Raw genomic sequence first — 26,516 nt, forward strand, 5'->3', positions numbered from 1 at the left:
CCCAGTAAATGTCAGCAGGAAAGACTGGCTGAATTATAGGCTGGCCTTAAAACTTGTTGGGGAGTATAGGAAGGAAGGAGAAGTGGCAATACTTGATTACATCATCTTCATAAGAGAGAACTAAGCTCCATAGCTCTGACTAAATATTATGTTTCACTTGACCCTGGTTTTTTTGCTTCCCCTTTGTTCTCTGATCTTCTGAGCTCTCTCTCTCTCTTCTTCCTGTGAATTAAAAAAAAAAAGACAGGCATATTTAGAATGGAAGAAAACTGGAAAATTTGTTTGTATTAAAAAAAAAAATTTCTATGTTTTAAATGACTTTCTAATCAATCAGCTCAACTTGTCCTTATTGTTAACAGAGAGTAGTCATGAAGGTAATTTTGACTCTTCTTCCTTGTCATCACTTCCTATCTGCTGAAGGCCTGCTTAGTCTGCCTGGAGAAGTGAATTGTACCTGCCTATATCTTAGCCACTCTGCAACCACTCTAACTGTCAGGAGAGGAAATGATGAAGCAATGAATATCCAGGCCTGAAGATATGGGCAATGTCCAGTAGGTAGGGCAGAATTTACCGCTGCCTGTTCCAGGGCCATCTCCTTCCTCCCTAGTAGCAGACGACTGCGCAGCAGAGAGGAACGGACCAGCTCAGCCTGGCCCAGGCCCTCCCCGGGCACCAGGGCTGTTGCAAGTCAGAGCATTCAGGTCAAGGAAGAGAGACTAGACTAACTAACTGGCCTAAATAACAGCATGTGTGGATTTTTCTTTTTTTCAATTTACTATCCTGAACAGCATGAGAAGTTGGGAAAGAAGTGGGAAAAAAATTAAAAAGAATCTTTGGAGTATAAAGCCTGGTGCTTTCTTTCTTGCTCTGATAACTGAGCAGTGAAACTGGTTAATTTATGGTAGTTTGGAAGATTCATAAACACTAAGGTAAGAGTAGCCATTTACAGTCGGCTGGCAGCTCCTGTAGCTTGCACTTGGCCCCGAGTTCGTCAGTTTGCATTCCTGAGGAACACAACTTTTGTCTGTTTTCCTCCTCATGTTTGTCTTTTTCTGTTTGTAGGTAGCCAGCCAACGGCTTCTGCACTCCTCTTCGCTGGGAACCTCTCCTGAAGTGGAGGGACCAAGATGTGATTGTCCCGTTGTTTTAGTGCAGTTCCCTTCTGCTGCTCCCAGATGGGTTCAGTTGCAGCTGCGAGGTGTGGTCATGGACCGGCAGGCAGGAGATACCACCTTATGCTTACTGCCAGGCTAAGGTAAGCATGAGATTGTCTGTATGTCAATGCACAGCCATGCTTCTGGGTTTATTATCCCCTGAGTACCACCCAACACTTGAATTTAGTTTAAAGTTTAGTAGTTGTAATAGTTAATTGTAATAATGCTATTGTGGTCTAGGCAAAACAAAACAAAAATAATCAATCAGGCTTAAAACAAAAAAAACCCCAAAGCAACATAGTGTTATTTTAGAAAAAAAGCAAATGTAGCTGAACTAATACTCCTGACGAGCGAGGACATGGATTTCTCTCAGGGCATCCTGCAGTCCTGTAGGGAAGAAGTGACCTTATTTGCATTTTTCTTGTTGAATTGCTGTCAGGATTTCTGCAGAATGGCAAAATTCCTCCAGGAGACCATGGAAATATCACAGCACTAACTCAATATCCTTCAACAACTAGGTTCCTTTTCCTCAGCCATAATTTCTTTGCCCCTTGCAAGGCTATCTGGCCAGCCATCCAGCACTAAGCATTGTGTCCACTTCTCTCAAATGCAACTGTTGTCATTTTTCTTGCACTAGATCCTGAAAGCAGCAGGCCATGAATACAATATATAACTCCTGTGATACAAACATTAAAGATGGTTTAAATTTTTCCCTGTAATTTCAAAATTGTCAAAGTTGCTTTTTACCCCATTTCCAGAAATGACAATCTGTGATCTTCCCTACACACTTGTGACCTTCTTCTCCAGCCTTTTCTCAAAAAACAGAGCAAGGATCCTCCCCTCCCAGCCTCCCCCATTAATACTTGCATGTTTGCGTGTGCAGCATTTTGAATTTGAAGTTTATGATTTTGGACACTTTTATCAGGAATATTTTCAATTCTAATCACGTCCTCTAAAATTATTTAGAATCTTTCCCAGCATGATGTCCTGTCCCAATTTTATAGCTATGATGTGTTGAATTTAATTATCTAACGCCTCAGCAAAAGTATTTCATAGACCCAGATATAAGACAAACTGCTGTAGAACTTGCTTGAAGTCTTCTCCCACTTTAATGATAACTGATGCAGGGGAAAATGACTTTTGTAGAAATGTATCAGTTTAGTTTAAGGTCTCTGTTTTGCCAGCCCACTGGTTCAACTAGGACTGGTAACCTCTTCAGTAGAGGCTTAGAAAGCAGCGATTTGAGGTGCTGCAGTTCACAGCCCAACTCATTAGCAGAAATGTTATTGATTGAGGTTAATTTTAAAATCCAGGCTTTTCATGGTGACTGCTCAGAATTCCTGGTCTGCTCTCTCCCTACAGGGTAATTAGAGAGACAGGATGCCACGTAGGGGTAATAACTAACTGAGCGACTTTTTTTTTTTAATGAACAAAACAATTCTCTGAATCAAAATCATGAATTTGATTTGTACAAAACCAGGTGACTCAAAGCCTTTCTGTGAGGGAACTGGATATTGCTTTTGGGGCCCTCCTCATGAGCCACGCTAGTGAGGCCAAAGCTTGCAGCTCCAAGGGACCTCCTTGCAGCAGATTTCGGGGATAGGAGCAAGCATGGGCCTGACCATGTACACTCAAAGGCACCCCCTCTCGCCGCAAGACAAGCTGTGGGGCAAGCAGGTTCAGGGGCTGTGCAAGACCTGAGAGGCCTGTGGGTGAGAAGCTGAAATGCTGCAGCATGCTCTATTAGATGTTACATCTCCTCTAGGAGTGTAGCTAAACAGGTTCTTCAGGTAGCCTGAAACACATCAGTCACTATTCTGCTTGCAGGAATTTTCATGAAAACCAGACAATTCTGACAGCTTCAGCCTGCTGATCCAGGCAGGTTCTAGTTGCTCTGCACAGCTTTTATTCTTGGTGTTTTCAACCACATTGATATTTCTCATTCTAGCAGTGTCTCTAGTCTGGAGACTTGTCTGTGCCAGCTGCCCTACTTTCTCCCCGGCTTGCCTCACTCATTCCTGTGTTTTTCCAGTGGCTTCCACCTTGTCTTGTCATTCTAGCAAGTCAGAAACAGTGCAACTTTTTAAACTTTTTTTCCTTACTGCCTGTCGGAGTAATAAATGTGTTTGATCTAGACTTTAGGTCTTAATTAATTCATCAGCAAGTCAAACAAACACAAGCTAGCATTCCTACTCACCTCAGGGATTTAAAGGCAGTTAAGCCAACACTCAGTATCTTTCAGATTGCAAAGCAAATCTGATTAAGTTTAATAAATTAACTTTTTGTCATCTGAATATCTGCATAATTATTGGTGGAGTTATGAAATTGTTTTTTAAATTGTAGCATAAGAACTTGTTGAGTATCACCTTCCGCCGAAAGCCAACAGTGAGCATGGCAGAGCTGTAGAAGCACCTCTGAGATAAACATCATGTAAGTCTTTCTTCTGCTACAGCCCCTGTTTAGTGGTTCAGGAACACTCTCATCTCTGCTTTTAAACTCGCTGTATAATAATATGGGCATACCAGATAAATAGTAACAACGTTATGCATAAATACACACGTCAGGTGTGATACAGGGCTTTGATATGTAAAAACATTATATATATGATATTTGAAATATTTAGAACTTGTTTCACAAAAAACCCCACAATGTGACATGTTGGGTTTGTCCAATGAAAGACTGCATAATTCTGAATTTACTGTATAATATAACCTTTATTCTTCTTTCCTCTGAACTCTTGGAAACTTACATAACAATCGTGCTTTAATTATGACACCATTTATAGACATTTAAAATGCATCTTAATTTATAAATATTTTACATTTGGTCCATATAACAGGTTGAAATTTACTAAATAATACTGTACTCTTTTAAACAGGCTCTGTATATATTTTTGAATATGTATATATTACATATATATTTTATATAGAGATAGATTTGCTTGGTGTTCAGATAATTCCTTATTGCAAAAAGCATATATGATCATACAATAATTTTTTTTTTCAGGGCAAGTACTACAAAAAAGATACAGCTATTCACAGTTTACACACAGTAGTTCTACAACACTATTTTGTGCTATATGATACGTTTGTACAGCTTTTTGCTAAAGAGCAGGTCTGTCAAACATCTGTCATAATTGTTTACAATCAAACATTAAATACTGCGTTTTTCTTAGAACAACATGGGACTTGATTACATTAAACAATAAAGAGAAAGCTGGAATTATCCTTAGTCTAATGAAATTCACAATTATAATGTGTATGTATCATGTATAATGTGTGTGTAGGATGTATGTTTTTCCTCTAAATCCCAAAGACTTACAGGACTTTTGCATTTCAGCTGTAGCCATTTAGGATGTAGCTTAGATTTCAGAATATTTTACAATTGATCTATGTATGAAATGGTTTAGAATCTACCAAACAATACTCAGAGATTTTATGATGTAGTTTGAAATACATGTATATTTTATATATATATTATTTCTACAATAATGTGCTTGACATTCTGAAATACCTTATTGCAAGAACATATGTTTGTCACCTTCAGACAAAAACAACAAAAAACCCAACATTCACAGTTAACATGTTTTTCACGTAGCAGTTCTACATAAATTGTGCTATCTAACATAGTACGTTGCACAAAAATTTGCTGAAAAGCATGTTTCATTGCACAGTTCTGTCAAAGTCATTTACAATCAAACATCAAATACTGCATTTTCCATAATCCTTTGTGTCTGTCTTATAGCTGCCAAACAAGAAAAACCATACAGGGCTAACTACTGCGTTTTCCACACAGGGAAAAACTTCCATTAGCTGAAAGGGCTTTCCAGCTATGTGGCAAATACAGATAGAGCCGAGAGTGAAGATTTTTATTGAAATAGCTTTTCCTCATGCTTTCATCATCACAAATAATATGTAAATAAAAATAAAACTGTTTTCAAAGTGCTGAAGATCCATCTTTTATAATTTGCTTATTAGAAACTGTTAAAGTCCTTTAACGGATTAAACAGAACAGTCATGAGTTAAACCTTAAATTAGAATTACAAGGATAAACCTCAATCTTTAAGCCATTGTTTTGGTTTCTATTTTGGTGGCAATGTAATAATGCTATAACAATAATAGTACAGCTCAAGTACTCCGAGCTTGAGCTGCAAATACTTTGTATTACTTTTTTGCTGGGAATCTTTAGGAGCTCTTAATAGTTGGATATTACTATCCATTTTGTTAAAAAGTTAAATTCATATTTTTGCCTCTAAAATCTGCAATTCATGTAGTATTGATTCACAAACAAAAATATGTTCTTTTTATAAGAAATAGTATATTTTAGTTTAAAAGAAATTCATAATCTTATGTTAAAATTATCCTGAAAGACTAGGTATAGATATTGTTTATAGCCATTCTATGCTGTATTGCTACAAATAGCCATATAACTTAGTTTGCTCTAGGAACATTTATAAAGGCTGCATCTGCCATGACTCCAAGTTAATTGAAAGAAGTCTTTTCCCCCCAAATGGCATTTACTGGAACAAATTTTATGGGCAGACTTTTTCCACTGGAAATCACCTGTTTACAAAATACTTCATTCCTGTGTACAAAACAATTTCAAATTTAATTTTACTCCTGCAGAATCAGAAATAACAGTCTTGGGATTCAGCAGTAAGAAATACTGATAAACTACTAAAAATCAGCAGCACAAAACTTCAAATTGTTGTGCTAAAAGGTAGATTAAAAAGGTCTTGCACATCAGTTTACAAATTCCAAGATATGCAACTATTATTGTGAAAGGATAAAAACATTAACAGTCTGTGGATTGCCAGAGAACACAAAACACTGTCAACATCTGAGCTCACGCAATGGTTGGATCATACTCATGGCGATTCCCTTATAGTGGAGATGACCTTTTTTTCTTTTTTTTTCTTTTTTTTTTTTGCCACTAGAGGTAGGTAATTATATTCTCAAACATAAATTTGTGGTCATATTCAACCATATTTTTTGTTTTTCTGGAGTAGCATTGGTACTTTTACAATACAGAAGTTTAGATATAGGCTTCTTTGTTTGCAGAGTTGCTCTGTTGGGCCTGATCTGGCCCATTTTCAGGATGACTGATGTCTTCGCTTGGCTGAATCATTACTTGGATGCGCTGTTTAAAGCAAAACAAAAGAAGTGAAGCAGTCAACAAGTGTTTCTAAGTTTTCTTGTTTGTTTGTTTTTAAAGGCAACCCCTAAACACTCCTCCCTAGGTATTGTGGCTACAGTGAAGAATTTTGTCTATTCCAAGGGCCTAAATGCATAAAGCTTAGCCAGCCTGTAAGTATTTGTGGACAGTTCTAGCTGTGTTCTGAACATGACGTTTTGCTGAAAGAGCACAAAATGGTAGATGCCACCAGGCATTAAGAACTGAGCATGGTTAGGGGAAAAGTTTTGCCAGACTGCAGCATGAGGCAGGAGAGGAGGAACTCTGCTAGGAGCCCACAGGTCAAGTGTAGAGGCTATAGATTTGCAACAGGCAGCAGGGAGCCCAAAGCTGGATCTCAGAAGTGACAGAGACCCTCTGCAGGGAGCAGAAGAGACTAGACAGACCTGGCAGCAGCTTCTAGGAGTTACTACCTCCAACGATATAATAAGTAAGGTAGACTTGTGTTTTAAACCTTTCATTTCTATTTGTCTTCCCTAATCCTTTTGAGTTTTTCATTCATGAAGCTTATCTGCCTAGTTCATGTTCTTATCAAAAAAGAGAGCCCAGTTTGGATTGCCAAAGCCCACAAGAGCTGTAAGCTCCTCCTAGTATCTAACGATCATTTGTCAATCCTTTCAAAAATGGAACCTTAATCACAGCAAGAGAGAACGGATGAACTTTTGCTGTGATCTTATACAACCCTGCTGTGCTTCAGAGCAACAGTTCTCTATTTGTACTTAAGTACTTGCATCAGAACAAGGGAAAGATATTCAAAGAGTATGAGCTAAGAGCAAGCATATTTCAAAATGGAAAATGTTTTCTAGACTTTTGTGAAGTATTGCTGAGTCTTTTAAAACTTGCTGAGGACAAGTGTTTTGATCCAGATCTGAGCAATTCATGAGGCATTACTGGTCAATTCTGCTTAAGATCATCTGTCTCTTTGCAAGGATGGCTGTGTCAGCTGATTTCAGAGTATTCCAGAAACTCCGACAAAATAATTTTGACAATCTTTGGTTCCCACTGTCACAGAGGACAGAGATGCATGTTTCAACACTCATGCTGAAGAAGCGTCTCTTATGCACAGAATGGGATTATTGTCTGGAGAGGGAAAATTGAGGGCTGTACCCAGATTTAAAAAATTAAGCATGGCAGTGGTATGTGATAACTAACCAGTGAACTGATCAATAACCTTAGTAACGTTTCACACTACTTTAGCAGCATCTTCCTGGGGACCTTAGAATGGATTTAAGCTATACAAGACCCCCTGACAGGGGAGGTATCATCGCCTTTTTAACAGATGGAATAAGGAAGCCGAGAGAGGCTAAAAACAAAATGCAAGAGAAAAAGGCCTCAAATGTTCTTTGTTAAAAAAAAAAAAAAAACCTGTTAAAAAACTGTTCATAGAAATTCCTTAATTAGAGACTAAAGGGAGGTATATCATAAGGTGCGCTCCCAGGATTTACATCTGCTTTCTCTCAGCTGCACTAGAGCAAGGCAGCCATTGTAATCTAGAACGTTTTTGGCTGTAATGCAGAACTGGAGCTCAAATCTTTGATCGCATTGCAGAAAGATGCTGAATAGTTTCACTGAGGGTAAATACATGGAAACCAAGAACTATGCTGGTTTACTTGTGAGAGTCTGACTCCGATTCCTTGGGAGCATCACCTGCCTTGGTATATGACAGTAGCCTTTCTGCCTTTATAAAATTTACATATTTCATAAACTGCTACCTTGTTTTCTAGGTATAAGGAACTGGAACGCAAACTGCCTGAAACTGTCAAAACCTGGAAATAAGGGCCTCATTTAAGGCAGGGAACTCTGTTTATCAACAGATGGTACAGACACTGTCTTGTCTTTTCTCTGTTTGGTAACTGTTTTTTATATTTTTCAGCTTGATGCAAAATAACTGGGCTAAGCCAGTGTGGCCACAGTAAGTATATAACTGTAAAATTAATTCCCAGCATTTTTTTGTCAGTGCACACAGGTCTTGTAAAATGGAATCATGCAGGCAGGAAAGAGAGAGACTTACCTGTTTTAAGGAGCCTTTCAGGGTAAGGAACATGTATGCCATATAGCCTGGTATCAGCACCATAGAAGACAAAGCCATGAACCAGCCAACCCCTTGGCCCCATTTTGGGAAAACGTAACTTCCCATCGTGAGAGGAGTCATTTGGACAGCGCTGAAGATAAACACTCCCTGAAAAATAGAGTGGCAAAAAAGGGTTTGGATGAGATTTCCAGTGTTCTGTGTTCAGGAGTTCTTGGGGGTTGACTTGGACCTCGGTCCCAAGACTGCTTCTACATCTGGGTAGAGAGAAAAGGGTTCTTTTGCTCCCTAATGATAGACCCCTCGGCACTAGCTTGTAGAGGGGGCCTACAGGCCAATATTCCAGGTGGAAGATTGCAGAAAACAGGCAAATGTTAGCCCACTGCACTGACTGATTCCCTACTAGCTTATTCTCTAATGTGGGAATGTGTAAATAACTGGATTATAAATTCTGTAGTTGTGAAGTTGTTTAATGTTTCATTAAGAAACAGAATGGTAAACCAACAGATTTAATAATAGTTTCAGTACAGCTCTACCGCACAGGTCAGCACAGACTCCTAGACGCTCAGTATAGGCAGCGTTCTTCAGAGCCTGTGCCTGTAATGACCTCTCTTGTATCACCACCTCGGAGTGCTTGGCCCAGAGGCTTTGATACTGTTCAGATCCTCTGAGCACTCTCATAATGGGAAGCGAGTGCAGTCAGAACGCAACCTGCAGCTCAGTAAGTGGCTGCAGATTTGCCTGTATAACAGAACTTGCCTTATGAAATGCAAGAACTGCTTTGAATCTTTCAATAACAAGAGAGGAGCAGATAATTTCCCAAACAGCTTGTTACCAAAATTAATATTTTCGCTCATTTTCACATACATAACCTGCATCTCAGATTATCCATGTGTGCTGGTACTTGGAATCCACTGGTACTAGTAGAGTCCTCAGATAACCTGCACAAAATCAGAGGGAAGGGGGCTATTGGGAAAGATGGGGATTCTAGGGAATACTTCCCCAAGAATACCTATATTCTGTAGCATTGAACTTCCATCAATTGTGGGTTGCTTTTGTGTTGTTTTTCAAACAGGTTACCTGAAAACATGGTATTTTTTCCTTCAGGTTCCCCGGGGAGACTTCTGTCCCAGCAAATGTCTAAAACAGCTGGCATCAGAGAAGACCTGCTTAACTGAATCAGCAAAAAAAGCAGCTCACTCTGATCGCAAGTTGAACTCTTGTGTGGAAGACTTTTCCAGAGAGGAGAATGTAAAGTGTGGCTTTCATTATCCTATCATCACCACCTTTGAATTTGTACTGGACAACAAATTCTGTTGAAGACTTTACAAGACAGGAGAAATTTGCTAAGTTTTACATCCAGTATCTTCTTCCTCTTCCTATGATACTACTGAAGTAAGCAAAATATATATATATATTTTTTTGAACAGTTATTTTCAGAAAAATAAAAGGTTTCTTCATTTGGATAGAGATAAATCAAGGAGTCCTCAGTAGAAACTGAATTCTGTGCCTCTCTTTAGTGCTGTTTGTTTGCTTTTCTATGATCTTTGAGTTATAAGGGAATAGCAGAGAAATATCAGTGGGTGAGTATTGTGTCATGTGTAACAGTGTCTACATAGTTACAATTTTTATATTGCATTTGGGTTTGCTACATTATGTATAGTAAGTTCAAATTTCTTTGCTTATTATTTCCAAAATATACTATATGGGCTTAACTGGATACAGCTTGGAATCATTGTAAAAGACTGAACTATAGTTCCCAGTGCACAAAATCCTTGGAAAGTTTGCTGGAAAATTCAATAGCAATATAGTGTAAACTGGGTAATATGTTCCACAGAATCCTGTGAAAGCAGAATCTCAGTTTATAATCCTAACGTCAGCAGAATAGTGCCTGTGAAGGAATTTGGTTTACAAGAAGTGACCATTTTTGTGTGTGTGGAAGTTTTAGACTTTAGAGAGATTGCTAAATCCTCAATTTTGACTGTTTCTTGTATATTTATGTGTCTCTTACGGTTTCCTATCTCTATTAACCAACTGAGCTCTTGATTAGTTACCATTTCCAGAGGATTAATACAAATCTTGAAATTGTGCAAAGCTTCTTTTTCTTAGGGCACAGGCTTCCTTTAGTGATACCATTTTCTGTCTATTGCCTTCAATGAAATTGCTCACATTTTTAAATAAGCAATGAGGTCAGAATTAGTGTGATCCTAATGGGATGGAAATTGCCACGCTGTACTACATGATCCACACCATTTATATTGTACAAATCATATAATAAAAGTTTGTTTCTTACTGCCACAATGATAGGAGTAAAGAAAGACCAGCAGAGTTTCCACCAGATGCAGGGTCTGTATCCCACCATCTCTTGGATGTTGTCATAAAATCTGTTAACACCTAAACATGGAAGTTATAAACAGTGTAGAAACTTATCAGATAACTGATTCAACTGAAAGTTGAAGGGGTTTGAGAGACTGTCCTAAATGTGCCTATACAGACTCTGACATAACTTTTCACCTATATGAACAGGAAAGATATATGCAAACTCAGGAGCACCAAGAATCATTTGCATTGTTCTCATCCTACTGCATCATAATTAATTCATTAGCTACCAATAGAATATTTTCATGCCAAGTTTGAGCAAGTCTGTATATCAGAAGGTCAGATGCAATAAAATACCCTGGGTTAATTTCAACTTTAAGTCTTTTTAATCTTGTCTAATCTTGAGAGACTTAGAATGGTATTTTACAGAGCAAATTAAAAAAAAAAAAGTGCATCCCTGCCTTAACCAGCAGCACAGTCTTCATTCTGTATTGGTATATACACACAATACACATGCAGAACTGTGTCTGAAAGCAAAGAGTAGTTCTACTATTGTTATTATCTGGCAACCCTCCATCATCTTCCAAAAGGTATGTATGTCTATCAAATTATTTATAACCTTGTATTTAATTTCAATGGAAAAGCTCCATTTATCTAGTTCTGAGTCAGTTTTGTAATTCAAACCAAAGTTCTTTACCAGTTCTGGAAGTAGGTCCTTGGACTAGCTAACACAGAGCCAAGGATAAATGCACAAGTACTATGGCAAGAATATGATATATATATTTGGTCATCCTTATAACCACAGATTGTCAGCCCAGACTTCTGGACATTTTAAGGTAATTATGCAAGATACAATTGGCCAAGGAGCTGAGCTCTCACTACAAGACTTCACAGTGACAGAATTGTTTCTGGAAGTGAAACATAGCAACTTAGATCTCTTGGACTTTGTAATGTTGAGAACAGCAGTACCTAAATACATCTGAAGATCTAGGCTTCCTAAGGGGTGGGGAAGGGACATGCCACCTCTTTATTCTTCTTGGGACACTTAGCATCTAAGGATTCCCAGTCTAATGCATAGGGTAGTTTAAAGAGGCAGGAGTACCATCCCCAAGTCACTGTCAAGTCCTCAGTGGAGTTCCAGGCACATAAAGCAAAGCAAATTTTGGTTCCATCCTTAGTATGTACACACACAAAAGAACAAATTAGCAGATGAAATATCCTTATGATGTGGTAAACTTGTGGAAAAAATAAAAACACAGTGCTTACCATAGCACCAGGATATGGAGATGCACTCAAAGAATACAAGGAACAAGAGACTCATTCCACTGGCAGAGTAGTAGTCGAAAAGCTTGAACACATAGATTCCACCCTATAACATATAAGAAGGAAATGGTAAAACAAATACTAAGCATTCTAATTTCAAGATAGATTAAAATGCAAGCTACTATTCCTTAACTAACAGTGGTAAATAACTTAAAAACATATTCATGTTAATTAATTAATGTTAACAAGTTAAGTCTTATAATGCTTGAGGTCAATACTGGCAAAAATTTAGATTACTGCTAGAATTCAATTAACTGGTTTGATTTTGTTTTTACTCCTTTTTGGCCAAGAGTTCAATCATTTTCCTGAACTAGTCTGCAACCTAATAGATCAGAGGGAGCAATGGGAAACACCCCTAGCTACCACTTCTTGGACTGTAACACAGATCATAGAGACAGATATTTTCTTGTCACCTGAACCATTAAGTAGGCCTCACTGCATCCACTGATTACAGGCATTTACACTCATAGCTATTGCCTGCTGCCTGAAGTCCTCTGATAATGTTGATGATAGATCTGGGGGGGGGTGATGGGGGGAAAAACACTTAACTACTTAGGGTTATTGTATTTCTAAACAAACATAAACAATAAATTTGCAGTGGCAGTGAAAAAAAGCTTGCATTGCCTCATTCTTAACGATTCCTGATTAGGGGCAAAAGGCAGATGGTGGGGGAGGCGGAGAAAGACATAAAAACCCTGCCCCCACCCCACACTGTTATAGGACAGACGTAGTATTACATTCTTTTACAGACCATACCTGAGTAATGTTAGAGAGTCCTATCAGATACGAAACAATGCACACAACAGCAATGAAGATTTCTCTTCGATTGCGCAGTAACTTTGGAAATTCATCCACCAGAGCTGTTATGAATCCTTCCACGGTGCAGAACTGCAAGAAAAGTTACAAGTAAGATACAATGCAATGCACTGCAACTGCAGAATTACATTTAGGGGAAGGTTTTCAGTAGCACTCATCACTGGCATAAAGCTGCATCCATTAAATGATAAAGGAAAACTCTCTTGACTTCAGTGGAAGCAATGCTTCCAAATGCTTTGTTTCTGTCTAAAAAGCTTCATGAAAGAATATTTCCAGCTAGAAGAACACTCAAAATTCAAAATTAAGAATAGTATGTGCTTTATTAAGATAAAGTGCTCTCTTTTTTTGTGATAGAATATGATATGCCTACTGTTGTAGTCTTTGACCACAGATTCTGCAAAAACTTTTATACCTATCCTTTCTATGGTTTACTCACATGCATGAAAGCCAACAGACACAACAAAAGTCTTATGAAATTATTGCTTGGTAGAGTAAATCCATGATTTTCTATAAAGGTGTTTTCTACACAAGATTGATTCTCATATGTTATAAATCAAATACTTCTTGTAAATCTTACTATTGCACTGACTTTTTTTGGAGCTACACTGAGGACATGTGGTCCTCCAAGTGGAAAGCACTGCAATACTGCAGATTTTTTTTTATATGTGTGTGTGTATATATATGTGTGTATATATATGTGTGTGTGTGTATATATATATATATAAAATGTTTTCATTATGATGGCCAAAATAATGAAAATCTGAATGTATGTGAAATTTTATTCATTTGCAGGACTGCAGTCAGAATTTAACCAATACTTGTAGTTCTTCTTATGAATTATAGAGCATGAAATGTTTCACTGATGAATAGAAAATGAAGAAAGCTTGACAGCCTGTAGACATATCTTGTTTTTAATAATATTAGACTACCTTTCTCAGCTGCTATTTGCCTAGAGTCGAGTTCTTTCAAGAATATTTTTGACCCAATTAATTTCACAGTAGTTTCCCCCTAGACTGAGCAATAGGTTTTATTGTCAAGCCTGAAGCTTACTGAAAAACAAAGAAATGGAAAACGTGAATTTTCAGTTTCTTTTCATGTTGCAGGATGAAATGCCCTCTTGCATTTTTATATTTTGCTTCACAGGCTGAAGTTAATTTGGATTTATAGAAAATCATGGATTTACTCTACCAAAAGACTAGTTCTGTACTAAACTAGTAACTCTGCATATTCATTTATGTGCTATCAAGATTGTGCCAACAACCAAGTTTGGGTTGTTGGTTTGGTAACTGAAGCTGATTACAAGTGAATTGACTCCTTTGTCTGTGACAGGTCACATTCAGATGACCAAACATTTGGGCAGGGGAAAGGGACATCCCTGACACAGCCCTCAAAAGCCCTCAAAAGTATGCTTTGCACACTAAGACATGGTACTGTCTTCAGTGTTTACAGTATAGTTGCTATCAGTATTCAATGGATTATTGATTAATGAATGCTTTTGTTGGGCATAGTCCCTTTTACCATGTGAGGTCCTTTTTGTTGTTCCTGAAAGGGTTTTTGTTCTTGTTGTAAAGGGTTCTTTTTTTGTTGTTCATTTTGCAGTAGAGTAAAATTTTCTAGTTTTTTTTACTATTATTATTGCACATCTAGACAGTTATTCTGGAGAATATCTTCTTATTTGGATTTGCAAAACCTCTAGTTTCCAGTTGACGGTTACCATCTATAAATCTCAACTGAGGCCTGAACCAACAAAAGCCTTGGCCCTTACTCATGGGTAATGGTTTCAGAACATGCTGAGATGCAGAATGTCCTCAGTAATGAGCTTATTGCCTCTTGAATTTGTTCCTGAAAGAAGTCTCATGCTTAAAATGAAATGCATAGTGTATCCTTTCACTCTGTATCTTCTCCTCTGGTAAGTTCTGAAGTCGTCTTAAAGAAATGTGTGTGGCATTTAAATCTTGTAAAGTATATCCCAGCATTGCCTACATTGGTGGACACCTCAAAGGTTTTTTTTAATGTTGTGATAGAATGGTTAAGATTTCAGAGAAAGTTATTTTTGTCTACAGAATAGACTTGCTACATATTTTCTATATGCTTCCACCATTCACAAAAAAGGGAAAGTGCCTTAGTACCAGCTTCTGACCGCCCCAGACTCCTTCAACCTATTAGTTTTTTCCTCATTACCTCCTGTTATTCATCCAATTATTCCAGAAACCATTCTGCACCATCAACAGCTGGCAGTGCAGAATGCATAGAAGGAGGCCAACTTCATACCGTACAATTGGAGACAACTTTCATCATTATTGTTGTTAATGTTTACACCAGTTTTACCTGACTGTCGATTCCAAGCATGAGCAACATGGAGAAGAACAGTATTGCCCACAGAGGAGAAATTGGTAACTGTGTAACTGCTTCTGGATAAGCTAGGAATGCCAGTCCAGGACCTGGTAGGAGAAACAGGAGAGAAGACATCAATGTGATTGGGCACTAGGATCATTTTGCTTGTAGTGGTACACACATTTTAGGTTAATTTGAATGATTCTGAGCCATGGATGCACTTAGAGCTGACCAGTGATTTCAGCTGAGTCAGTGTGTTCACAGACCAAGAAAACAGCATGTGTCTTGCTTTAAGAAAAGGAAAAAGAAAATTAAGCCAAAAACAAACAAATGCCCCTAGATGCAGTTCAGAGAGACTGTGTTTGTATAGCAAGGATGGAGAATGCTGTCCTTGGCTAGGCTTACACCTGCAGGTACTGATCAGCTTTCTCTCCCTCCGAAGTACTTACTGATGGCAGTAATGCTTTTCTTCTGATTTACACCAAGTAGTTCAGAAGAGAATCAAAGACAGCTCAGAAACACGGAAGACACCTTCCAGCATTTACAGTATTCCCATTTGCTATTTCATACCATGAATTCTTCTGCAGTACACATTTTAACAAGCTGTGTAGCTGTAAACAGGCAAACCTTTTCATTTGTATCCCTACTAACTGTTGACGGGAGGGTAAGCTGTTGGAAGGAGAATATAAATTCTTATTACAAAAGAGGGAGGTTTTTCTTGTCATGGGATAGCTGGAAACCAGCCAGCGTCAGGTGATGAGTGAAAGTTGTAGCAGACCAAAATAATCATAGAAATAAAAGCAGTATGCCTCACCTAGGGTGGATATCCTATTTTTCAGTTTTCATTAAAAGTCCGTCTGTGGCAACTGGCTTGAATGTAGCTTTCAAACCAGTGAGGCAAGGATTAGCGTTGGACACCTGAACTGTCAAAGTACATGCAATGCAGATTTTGAAACAGTTATGTACTAGAAATAACAGATATGACTTGAACATCTTTCTAATGGCAGTAGTAAAAGAAAGATAAACTTAAGGGAAATATGTCCTTGATTTTTCTGTGTTTACACTCTCCACTGAAATGCAGACCCCAGTTATTAATAATAGTGTTCAAAAGAAAAAAAAAATACTATGAAAGGAAAGACCATTCAAAAAAATTGAGTTAGGCACTCTAGATAAGATGCCAGGAAGAAACAAATCTAAGATAAAAGAACAAATGAGCACAAACAACAGCTCTTAGCCTCATCATGAAAAGGGAAGGATGATACCTTATTGGACAAGCTGCTGTAGTTTGAATAAATGAACAAGTTTTCAGGAGCAAGAGGATTTCTTTAGGCAGAATAAGGATGTACAGTTAAATGCCACAGAAAGATCCTAGTGAAAACCCAGACCTGAACCTGTAACGAATCTAGTAATTCCAGATCCTCACACCACATGCCTGCCTGGTTACAACAGTGCGGACAAACTGCTTTGCATCTGCAGCTTCCTCACTTTTGGATCATGCATGCTGAAGACATGACTGATCTCAGTTGTCTTTCATAAAATGACAGTGATCACATACACTTAACAAAAAAAAAAAGCAAACAGTATTCCTTGTTTAATGCAAATAAGCTTGATTTTATACTAAGAACCCATTTTTTCAAGTGCTGCCTCATAAATTGATATGCAAGAAATACAGTGGTTCTAATATCATGTCTAATGAAGAATATAAAAATCAATGAGCCACATCTGCTTACTGCATTATTTCTATAGCATAAGTGTCAAGTTAGGAAAAAAAAAATCCCAAAGCAGAAATCAGATCAGAGACAGAAAAGTTATTCAGCTTACATAAAAGACCTCCAAATAGGAATTCCCAGGAAATTCCAGCTATTGCCTCTTATCATTGTGTACATAATTGGTAGATTTGTGTCATCCTTAGTGAATGACATGGTGTTAAGTATTTTAGTAGAGAGTCACATGCTCTCCAATTCTATGAAAACTTCAATGGTTAGCTGTGGATAAAGAACTAAGTCATTACTTCTAAGGAATGATATATAACTTTTTCAGAATCCAGTTGCTGATAATCATGAAATGTGAAACTTTGAAGAGGAAAAAGGACAGGCACTGCCAGATGAGATCAGAAGAGGTATTCTGCATTTTTGCACAAATATTGAGACCTCACTTAATTTTAGAAAGCAGCACAGCTCTGATTCTAGTCCATTCCTGTCTCATCTCTAGCCATTCTCCAAACATTATGAGAGATAGCACATAATTATGACAAATCAACAGTACTCACCTGCTGCATTCTTTTGGTATCCTAGCCATTAAAAAAGTTGACTTAGTTGACTACTATGGTAGTTTTAGTCTGTTTTCCAAAGAAAATTAAGTTTATCCATTTTTCATGTCCTCTGCCTGTGCTCTTAGTAACTTCTGCAGCTACTGAAAAATTTCAGCCAAATTTGACGGAAGTACACTTTCTGAAGATAGTAAATCTTAGAAGTTCCATGAAAATTGTGGATGAGTAGAAAAGAAACACCAAATTAATATTCCTCACTGAGAGTAAGGTTGTCAGAAACCAGCAATTTTATAGTCCAACAGGTAGCCACCAGCTGAGCTGGATGGTCAGCACACAAATAAATGACCAGTATACCCGCATTTGCAGAATTTCAGAGTAGCCAATACTCTACCATCTTTTGCCAGATTAGAATGTAATGGGGATACAGAAAGAAGTTATTTGTGGGGGATGCTAGGTTATAAAAGATGCAAATCCATCGGAAAGCAGTTTTATTTAATTTTTGTTGCTCATGTTGCTTATCTAATTGAAAAAGGTACTTTCATCTTTTCCCATAAACAATTTACTCTCATAACTATTAAAGATTTGTTAGTTATTCTGATGCTAGTCTAAATTATTTTTAAAACTTAAAACCTACTCTAAGGAGACAGCTACATTACACATGCTACTGATATCCTCATTTCTTTTTCTCTCCCTGCAGACAGAAGAGACTATTAGATACTGTTAAGAATTGGTTGGTGGGCCTGAGAGAGAAAAATCTAGTAGCAGATACTATTTTTCTGTATGAAGCAGCTACAGCTTTTCAAAAACAGATGAAGTTAATCAATCTGAGCTTGTTTCAGTAAGTTAAAGTGATTGATTGTCCTGTGTTCCAAGGTTGATTACGCAGAACTGAATACACAGAAAAACCCTACTGTTTTACACTGTCTAATATGGCAGTAGGATCATAAGCACACAGGCAAAAACACAAGTCAAAGAATGTCATTGCAATAGTCTTGCTAGTCTTCGAGGAGAAAGATAAGCCAGACTGTTGGCACACTTTGGGATTTTTAAGTTGTATCAGTTTGCATCTTCCAGGTTTACCTTGTGACTTTCAAGTTTCTGAATCCAAGAATCCTCCAGGCACACCTGGAAAGATACAAATCTGCTTTTTGCAGTTAAGTTATTCATTTTACCTTATTAAGCATAGTAACAACATCTTCCGTTTTGTTATAATAGCTATGCATATTTAACTGTTTTCATTTCTTTTTGACCTTCAGGAACCATAAAATTTCCAAGATAGCCTACTGAAAATTCAAATTGTATCTGGAGATAGATATGTCCAAATGAAGAATGAGTGAGTGAGTGGGGGGGGGAGGGGGGGGGGAACTCATGCTGTTTCATTGCATAAACTGGCCCAAATTCGCCTTAAAGAGTATTTAGGTTCCCTTGAAACTCAAAATTACTTTAAATCAAAACCTGTGGGAATAATTAAATGCAGTGGGTCTTTCTAGTTCCAGTTTCTAGGACTCGCTAAAGATGAACAGAAATGGTATGTATTAGAAAGGTGGAGATCAGGAAGGCATTTGCAAACTTAAATTTTACATTCTGAGAATAAGAGCCCTGATACATGCTGGTTTAGGTTAACTCACAAAGCTGTAAAAAGGATTGCAAAACAACATGTCTCATGATGCTAAAAGAAAGCATCATTTTCTGAATTTACTAGGAGAAATAGAAGCCTTAATTAAAGGGTCAGCTCGCCGAATACCCATTGGAATTAGTGTCCACAGGAGGTCATAAGCATCTTTGGAAAGGCTATTAGGTACCTTAAAAGATATTTAGGAGCTTAATATATGGTATAGAAATATTGTTTTGTTTGCAGGTCTTTATATAGTTACAGCTATATCAAACACATACACCCCAGAAGCTTATTTCACACACCACTGACTTTCCAGAGCATTTTTTGACAACTGTGTATGCCATCATAAATTTTTTGCTAATTTCTTTGTATGTGTACTTTGTTGAAGATTATTCTTGGGGCATAAATTCCTTTAGTCAGAAAAGCAGAGATTATTTCATCAATGGGATATGTTTGCTAGTAAGACATATTTTGTCCACCCGTGACTACATACCAAGCTTTACAGTTATCAGAACCCTCCCTGTGGCCAGAACTGCTAAATGAGTATCTGGTACAACAGCTGGGTTAGGGCAACCATCTGCTCTGCTACTTTAAGCCTTTTCATCTGGAAGAAAGTTCAGGAACTGCAGATGAAGTAAACAGAATCCTTCCATGGACAACTTACTGTCCCAGTTAAAGTGATTTTCATAATAAAGGGTCCATAACCAAGACTAGGAATTGACTCATAGCTATAGTTCTGGACAGGTAAGAAATGGATCTGCCTCAAAGGGCTCAACCTCAAGAAACAGTAAAATGAATTCAAATACCTAACAAAATTATAGCATACATTTTCCTGATACATAATTACTATTATTCCTACTTTCAGTTTGCTTTTAAGAATTTCAGTAGCAAGAGACTCGTAATCTTATGTCACAGCTAAGCACTGAAGCAGCCGACTGTCCTGCCACCACTTGTAAACACAGTCACTAAGCAGAATTCATTAGTATTTATTGCGTCAGTCCAAGATGAGTCCCTAGCCGACTACCCTCCACACCAAAGGTTTGTGAACACGAGCCAGGCAATCTACTCAGCATTACATGATTTTGCTGGTGCTGCTTTGAGAGGTTTGAAACAGTGCTCTCCCTGTTGCAGTCAGTGCCACTGAAATGACTGGGAGCTGAGGAATGATTTCAGAGAAGGTTTTTAAACAGTTACATGAAGCAGCTGGATGCAACATACAAACAAAGATTGATGCTACCAAACATCTTAGAGAAAGATATATTGTATACCTGATGCTGCAACATCTGCAATAGGTCTCTTTGTGACATTTGCCATGAATCCAACAATGGAGAAGATGACAAAGCCAGCAAACATGCTTGTGCATGAATTTATGCAGCAGACTATGATGGAATCCCTGAAACAAAGGTAAGGTGCTTTAAGCAGTAGGTAAAGTAATGCTACTGTACATCAGTATATCACTCACTGTTATTCCTGTGGAAAGATTCTGTGAATAAGTTTCATGATTTAGGATTTCATAGTTTGGGTTCCATTTCCACTGAATGAGACATACTGTCTCTCCCATTAGTATAAATGAGGTTATACATCTCATTCCTACCTAGTTAGAACATTTAGTTTTTAAATTAGAACCTATACTTCATTTCATTGATACAGTACCCAGAAAGACAGAATCCAGCTCCAGCTGAAAGAGGAAAGTACCATTCTAATGTGTGCAGTCACCTGCTTACCTGTAAACATTATTATGGAAAGGGTTGTAACTTCCAAGGGCAATCAGTGAACCGAGACCCAGACCATACGAGAAGAAAATCTGTGTGGCAGCATCCAGCCAAACCTGATTGCAGGAAATAATTTTTTTAAAAATCTGTTTCTGTACTTGAGGAACAGGTCATATTTCTGAAAGGTGAGCAATTAGCACTGAAACTGTTATTTACAAGGATTAAATATTTACCTCAGAGTCTGAAAGCTTACTGAAGTTGGGAGTTATATAGAATAAAATGCCTTCCTTTGCTCCAGGCAGTGTTACACCACGGAAGAACAAGATAAGCAGCATAATATAGGGATAAGTAGCAGAGAAATATACCACCTAAAGTGAAGAAACAAGACACTGTGAGTGTAGAAGGAAGAATGGTCCATGCATGTTATCTCTTCAGAAAACATCTGCTTCCCCAAAAATACAGTAACAGCAACTGAAGCAGACTTTTCAGATTGAAGCATTTCTCAAGGGAAAGCTTAGTATAGAAGGGACAGCACCTAGTGCAGAATTCCTTGAGCACCATGTCAGCTCACAGTACAGATAAGCCACTGCTGACCACTTTCCCCAAGGTGGAATAGAGTGGATTAGGATGGTTTTGCACCTGGGGCTCATGTTTCTCTTTTTTTAATCCAACTCGAGGAGCTCCCAAGAGCACAGAGTTCATGGTTCCAGTACTCCTACCCTGCTTGTAGGACATCATCAGTTAGTTTATTTCTTCTGCTCTCAGACAGCTCGTCTTATATTTTCCATACTCTCCATCTATGTTTATAATTGTCATACAGGTTCCTATTCTCTTGCCTTTTCAAAAGCCCTATAAAAAGTCACTATGAAAGCAGATTCCAAAGCAACAAAGTCAGCCTTCATTTTGCCACCTTCTTTGCAGATAGGAGAAATGAAGCAGTTAGTTAGGTCTGAAATTCTGTATTTAAACCACTGCTATCCAAGCTAGGTATAATATTTATCCCAGGAATGAGCAGACATATTTTTAGGCAATTTAATATAACTCTGGCAAAGCCAAGCACTAATGGAATGACTGTAAGTGAACACATCATCCAAGGCTGTGGTCAGAACTAGCTACAGAGGAGCCAGCTTTCAAAAACAGTGCTGCATCAATGCAAGACAGACAGCAATGCAATTCTTCATGGAGCAAGACTGTCTCTAGTGTCTCTTACCTCATGAATTTTCAGGATATTTGAGTAAAATGGACATTTTAAATGTATTTGCAGTACTTTTTAATCTTACCTTTCCGGTCCAGCCTACCCCCTTCCAGATACAAAAATACACCAGAATCCAGGCAATTGCCAGAGTAATTGCTAACGGCCATCGGATTTGCCCTGGTTTTTCCAATCCATCAGTCATTTGGTGCATGTTGCGTCTAGAATCAGCAAACAGAATGGTGTATTTGACAGCTGCTAATTCAGAAAACAGTACATGAATTACAACAAGCTGAACCTTGCATATGCACAGAAACGATATAGAGAAAATTTTTTCTCAGCTTACTCCCAAAATTCGACCACGGCACTTGTCATGTTGGTAGTATTTGCTAAGGTATAATTGGAGAAGCAGCGGTCAGTGTTCCATGGGTTCTCACAGTGTTTCCAAGGAAGAGTCTGTTTAAGAAAGAGGAAAAACAAACACTTTTTAAGTGAGCATTATCTCAGGTATCTCTCTCTTTACTAGAAATGACAGTTGAATTGAGAACTAAGATACTTCAAGTCCTGTCATGCACTGATCACCCTGGGGTGCACACCTGCCCCATAAGTTGTTTAACTTTGTATTAGTTATGTGAATCAGATATGAAAATATTTCCTCCTTTCTCTAAGATATCAGCCAAAATGTTTTGGAGCCTGCTGCGCCTCTCAGAATGTAAGAGGATATTGACAGCTCTGCAAGAAACAAGGACAGCAGAAAGGACCTCCAGGAGATCGCATTGCCTTCGGCTGCACTAGAGGTGACAGCTAAGGTGTGACAGTTAGTGATCAGAGATTTCCATCTTCCCTTCAGGTCAGAAGATGTTGAGAGAAACGTAAACTTTCTATTTTCTATATGCATTTTATACAAGCATCCATTATGTTAAGATATCTTTCTGAAGTTGCAAGAGGCAGAACCTGTTTGCACATGATAGGCATTGCAGTAAATCGCATTTAGATATGACATTGGTAATTATTTTGACAGTTAATCTTGGAAAACTCTCAGCCAGAAAATGTGGCAGGGTACTGCATGTTTTGAATACAAGCATAAGAGGCTTCAGGGGAATTAGAAGTCGATATTCATCTGATATGGGCCAGTGCACCACTTCCAGACTACCACTGACCTTTCACACCAGTAACAAATTTGAGGATACTAAAGCAATGATTAAGTCACTCCTGGACAGTAGTTATGCAAGCTCGGTCATTTAAAGAGCTTTTTTTTTAAAGCTGAGGACAAACAATCAAGAACAAAACATAGTCAAAAAGTGGAGGGAAAAAAAAACCTTGAACAAGCATGCATTAACTATTGAAACTTATACAAGAATGCTGCCTCAGCTGGCCAAAACCCGCAAATGAGATAAGGTCCACTTCAGTTAATGAATCTTCCTGGGGGACTGTGGGGGAGATGAGGAATAACAAAAATGGCAGCTAAAAATAAATTTTAAAGGAAAGAAAACAAAGATAATGGATGGACATTCAGCGCTAATCAAATCACCAGAATGGGGATTTCTTTAATACAACTCCCCACCATTGAACCAAAACAAAATGATACCATTTCCCAAAGACCATTCCTGTGGTTACTATTGCAATCTGTTCTGCGCTAGCATTTCTCTCAGGGGGATGACCAGCTGCCTGTGGGCTCAAAGGCAAAGGAATGCTACTAGTCTTGCTAGCATTCCCAGGACTAGCAGTACTAGTGTAAGTGAAGCTGAAAGAGTATTGATGAAAGATCTGTGGCCATGAGAATTAAGAAAGATGAGAAAATTTAAACAAATAGGTAATAGGGAGAATCTTGTGGCTCCAAAACAAGCTTTTATTGTGTTTCTCCACTGACATTCTTTGAATGGAATGTTTTTCCTCAGTTTTCTATCCCACATTGAGTATGGAGGGAAAAAGCAAGCTTTTTTTTTTTTTTTTTTTTAAATAAAGTTTGCCTTTAATAAGAAATGGTTCATCCTACTGGATTTGTATGCATTTTATATTAATACCACACCTTTACATTGAGGTAGATTAATCAGCTGTAACTTTGCTTTTCATTAAACAAACAACTCTCCCCATTTCACCCACCACACACTTACTTACTGTGGTAAAGGAATTATACAGGTAATATATGGCCCACGAAATAATCACGATGTAGTAAATATTTAGCCAAAAGGAAAGGACTGCAGCAGCTAGTCCCACACCTGCAAAGAAAGAAACAAAATAAGGTGATTTGTAGTAATGTTTGTACAAGCGTTAGTTCAAGTGCTGCAGTTTGGCAGAGTAAATGCAATATACAGTGCAGGCACCATTTACTGAAATCCATAGAAATCAAGTTCAAATTTTAGAGGTACCGTCATAAAAAGATCACTAATTTGGGTGCTAGTTTGTTCCTCTCTAAACTTACTTACTCATAGTGCCCTGTTCTCAATGTGCGGCAGTGAGCAGTCGCTGCTTTTACTGGCTGAGATTTTACAGGACTTTTTTACCTCTAGAGGAGCGAGCTAAATCAACTCATTCTCTGAAGCACCAGTCTCACAGAAACTTCTGACAGATTCACACAAGTTGTGTAGCAGTTACAAGACCAGCTAGCCCCTTAATACAGTGGCAAAAGTGTTTAATGCTGGATATAATGCTATGCCACCTCAGCCTAAAGAAATTAGTCAGCGGGTCGCCAGTGAGAATGCCATCTCTTCTATCCCACATCGAGACTTTAGGGGTATTTTAAAATATTCAGCATAATGCAGAGCAAAGACTACATTGAATTGTGCCCCCTACAAACAGCAGTAACTCGAGCAGACTTGCAATACTTAGCTATGAGAAAATTTTTTAAATCTGTCTAGGTTTTTCCAAATATAAAATTTCCTAGAACAAAATCTACTCTAAACAAACTTTTACCTCACCCTGTGGAAACTGTTAACCCTACTGTGTGCGAAGCAATTTATAACTAATAATAAGCAATTTATGACTAATAATACATTACTTGCTTCTCTGCTGGTCCAGAAGTCAGTTCAGGAGCTCTTAAGTGTCAAAAGAGTTTAGGATTAGAGGATGAAAAGAATGGCTTGTGAGGTTTGTGCGACTGTGCAGAATCTGGACTAAAACTTTGAGGTTCCAGCAATGAGAAACCCAAAGTAGGTAAGAACTTAAGTGTGGAGTGAGTTGTCTTATGTAATTCAGTATGAAATTACCATCTTTGATAATGTCTGGCCTTTTTGTATTTCAGTACAGAACAATGAGAGATACATACCTGTGTGACCTGGAATAGAAAGAATATTTACCAAATTGCTATGTACTGAAGCCACCAAGTTCCATACCTGCTCAGACAAATATTGCTAGATTTAAAATGCTATTTTGAACAGTCTTCACATGTTTCTAACAAAAATAAAAGTTCAAAAATAAGCTTGTTGAGATTCTAATGCCTGAGAATGAGTAATACTCTAGTCTGTTTCAAAATTGCCAGTTACATCTCAGAAAGTTAAGAGGTTTCTGTAGAAAATTATGTTTTAAGTGAAAAATGAAGCCACAATGAAATGTTGTCCTTGCACTGTCATTTTGTGCAACTTCTGCAACTTGGAAGGAAATGTGAAGTAATCCAATTTCATACTGTACCTTTGAACATTGGAGCAAGCTTCCACACTCCAAGGCCTCCTATAGATGTATACTGGCCAAGGGAACACTCCAAAAGAAATAGCGGCACTCCAGCAAAAATTAAAGTAAGAAAATAGGGAATCAGGAATGCACCTAAAAAGAAATAACAAGAAGTCTATTACAATGGAAGAAACACTGCTGTTTCTAGTGCTTCCATACTTACTTATTATATCTGAAAACAAACATTTTTTTCCTCTGAAGTATAACTTCTCAAAACAGAGAGAAGCATCTTTCTGAAACAGTATCCTAAGGTATGAAGATAAGGGGAAAAATATGTTTTCCCATCATTTAAATAATTTAAGTAGAAAGCTAGAATACAAGCACCGTGTATTTTGTTGCCTCCATCTATCACAACAGCACGCAGATAGCATAAAGGATTTAACCAGAACTGGCTGTTTCTAGCTCCTGCACTCATTTAAAAAACAAAACAAAACACCCACCTGTATAAATGAGAAAGCTGTTAAAAACAATTTCTGTTTTACTGGTAATTTTCATAGTGAGTTCCAATATACAAGTATATTGGAGGTTGTAAGAACAAATCAGCAAGCATACCTCCACCATTCTTGCCACAAAGGTATGGAAATCGCCACACATTCCCTAAGCCAATGGCATAACCTACACAGGACATAAGAAAGTCAAATTTTCCTTTCCAGGTATCTCGGTCAGGAAGATCTGTCTTCTTCTTCTGCACTTTTACTACCAAGGTTTTAGGCTTGTCATTGGTGATTGAAGCATCACTGACTTCCGTGGAGATTTGTCCATCTGCAACTTTTGTTCCGTTTGTTGCCATGTCTCTGGGTTTCGCTGGCGAGGCTCTGGCAGCCGGACGGGAGATTTCAGCACCAGTCCACGTGGACAGCAGCTTTGCGGCTCGCGGTTACCCGACTAGGGAGT

The 26,516-nt window shown here is 38.0% G+C and overlaps 1 protein-coding gene and 1 long non-coding RNA gene across 3 annotated transcripts; one reads left to right on the forward strand and one right to left on the reverse strand.

The window, feature by feature from the left end:
- The first annotated feature begins 1,066 nt into the window (after positions 1–1,066).
- LOC106486665 (uncharacterized) lies at positions 1,067–10,541 on the forward strand. 2 transcript variants are annotated; one of them, XR_001292921.2, is made up of 3 exons: positions 1,067–1,255; positions 8,221–8,259; positions 9,484–10,541. It is a non-coding gene; the product is annotated as an uncharacterized lncRNA (long non-coding RNA). The 2 variants fall into 2 exon arrangements; XR_001292920.2 differs by lacking the exon at positions 1,067–1,255 and adding an exon at positions 3,505–3,584.
- Positions 3,873–26,516, reverse strand: SLC6A1 (solute carrier family 6 member 1). Its single transcript, XM_067303862.1, has 14 exons — positions 26,175–26,516; positions 25,584–25,715; positions 24,075–24,175; positions 22,303–22,412; positions 22,045–22,177; positions 20,998–21,132; positions 20,777–20,880; positions 20,321–20,445; positions 15,163–15,275; positions 12,775–12,906; positions 11,962–12,064; positions 10,670–10,770; positions 8,359–8,526; positions 3,873–6,293 (listed from the first exon to the last, which is right to left on the reverse strand). Exons 1-14 carry the CDS (start codon positions 26,410–26,412, stop codon positions 6,189–6,191), a joined length of 1,800 nt encoding a protein of 599 aa, XP_067159963.1. The 5' UTR covers positions 26,413–26,516; the 3' UTR covers positions 3,873–6,188.

Source organism: Apteryx mantelli, chromosome 12, assembly GCF_036417845.1.
Source record: "Apteryx mantelli isolate bAptMan1 chromosome 12, bAptMan1.hap1, whole genome shotgun sequence".
In the NCBI taxonomy this organism is placed as follows: domain Eukaryota; kingdom Metazoa; phylum Chordata; class Aves; order Apterygiformes; family Apterygidae; genus Apteryx; species Apteryx mantelli.

What these genes read in the sequence shown, in the direction of transcription:
- SLC6A1 (XM_067303862.1), bottom strand. Translation starts at nt 26,412, where the DNA reads ATGGCAACAAACGGAACAAAAGTTGCAGATGGACAAATCTCCACGGAA. An exon ending in GCTTGCTCCAATGTTCAAAG is followed by an intron (nt 24,176 to 25,583) that starts GTACAGTATGAA and finishes CTTTCTTTGCAG; the next exon opens with GTGTGGGACTAGCTGCTGCA. An exon ending in GCCGTGGTCGAATTTTGGGA is followed by an intron (nt 22,178 to 22,302) that starts GTAAGCTGAGAA and finishes TGCTGATTCTAG; the next exon opens with ACGCAACATGCACCAAATGA.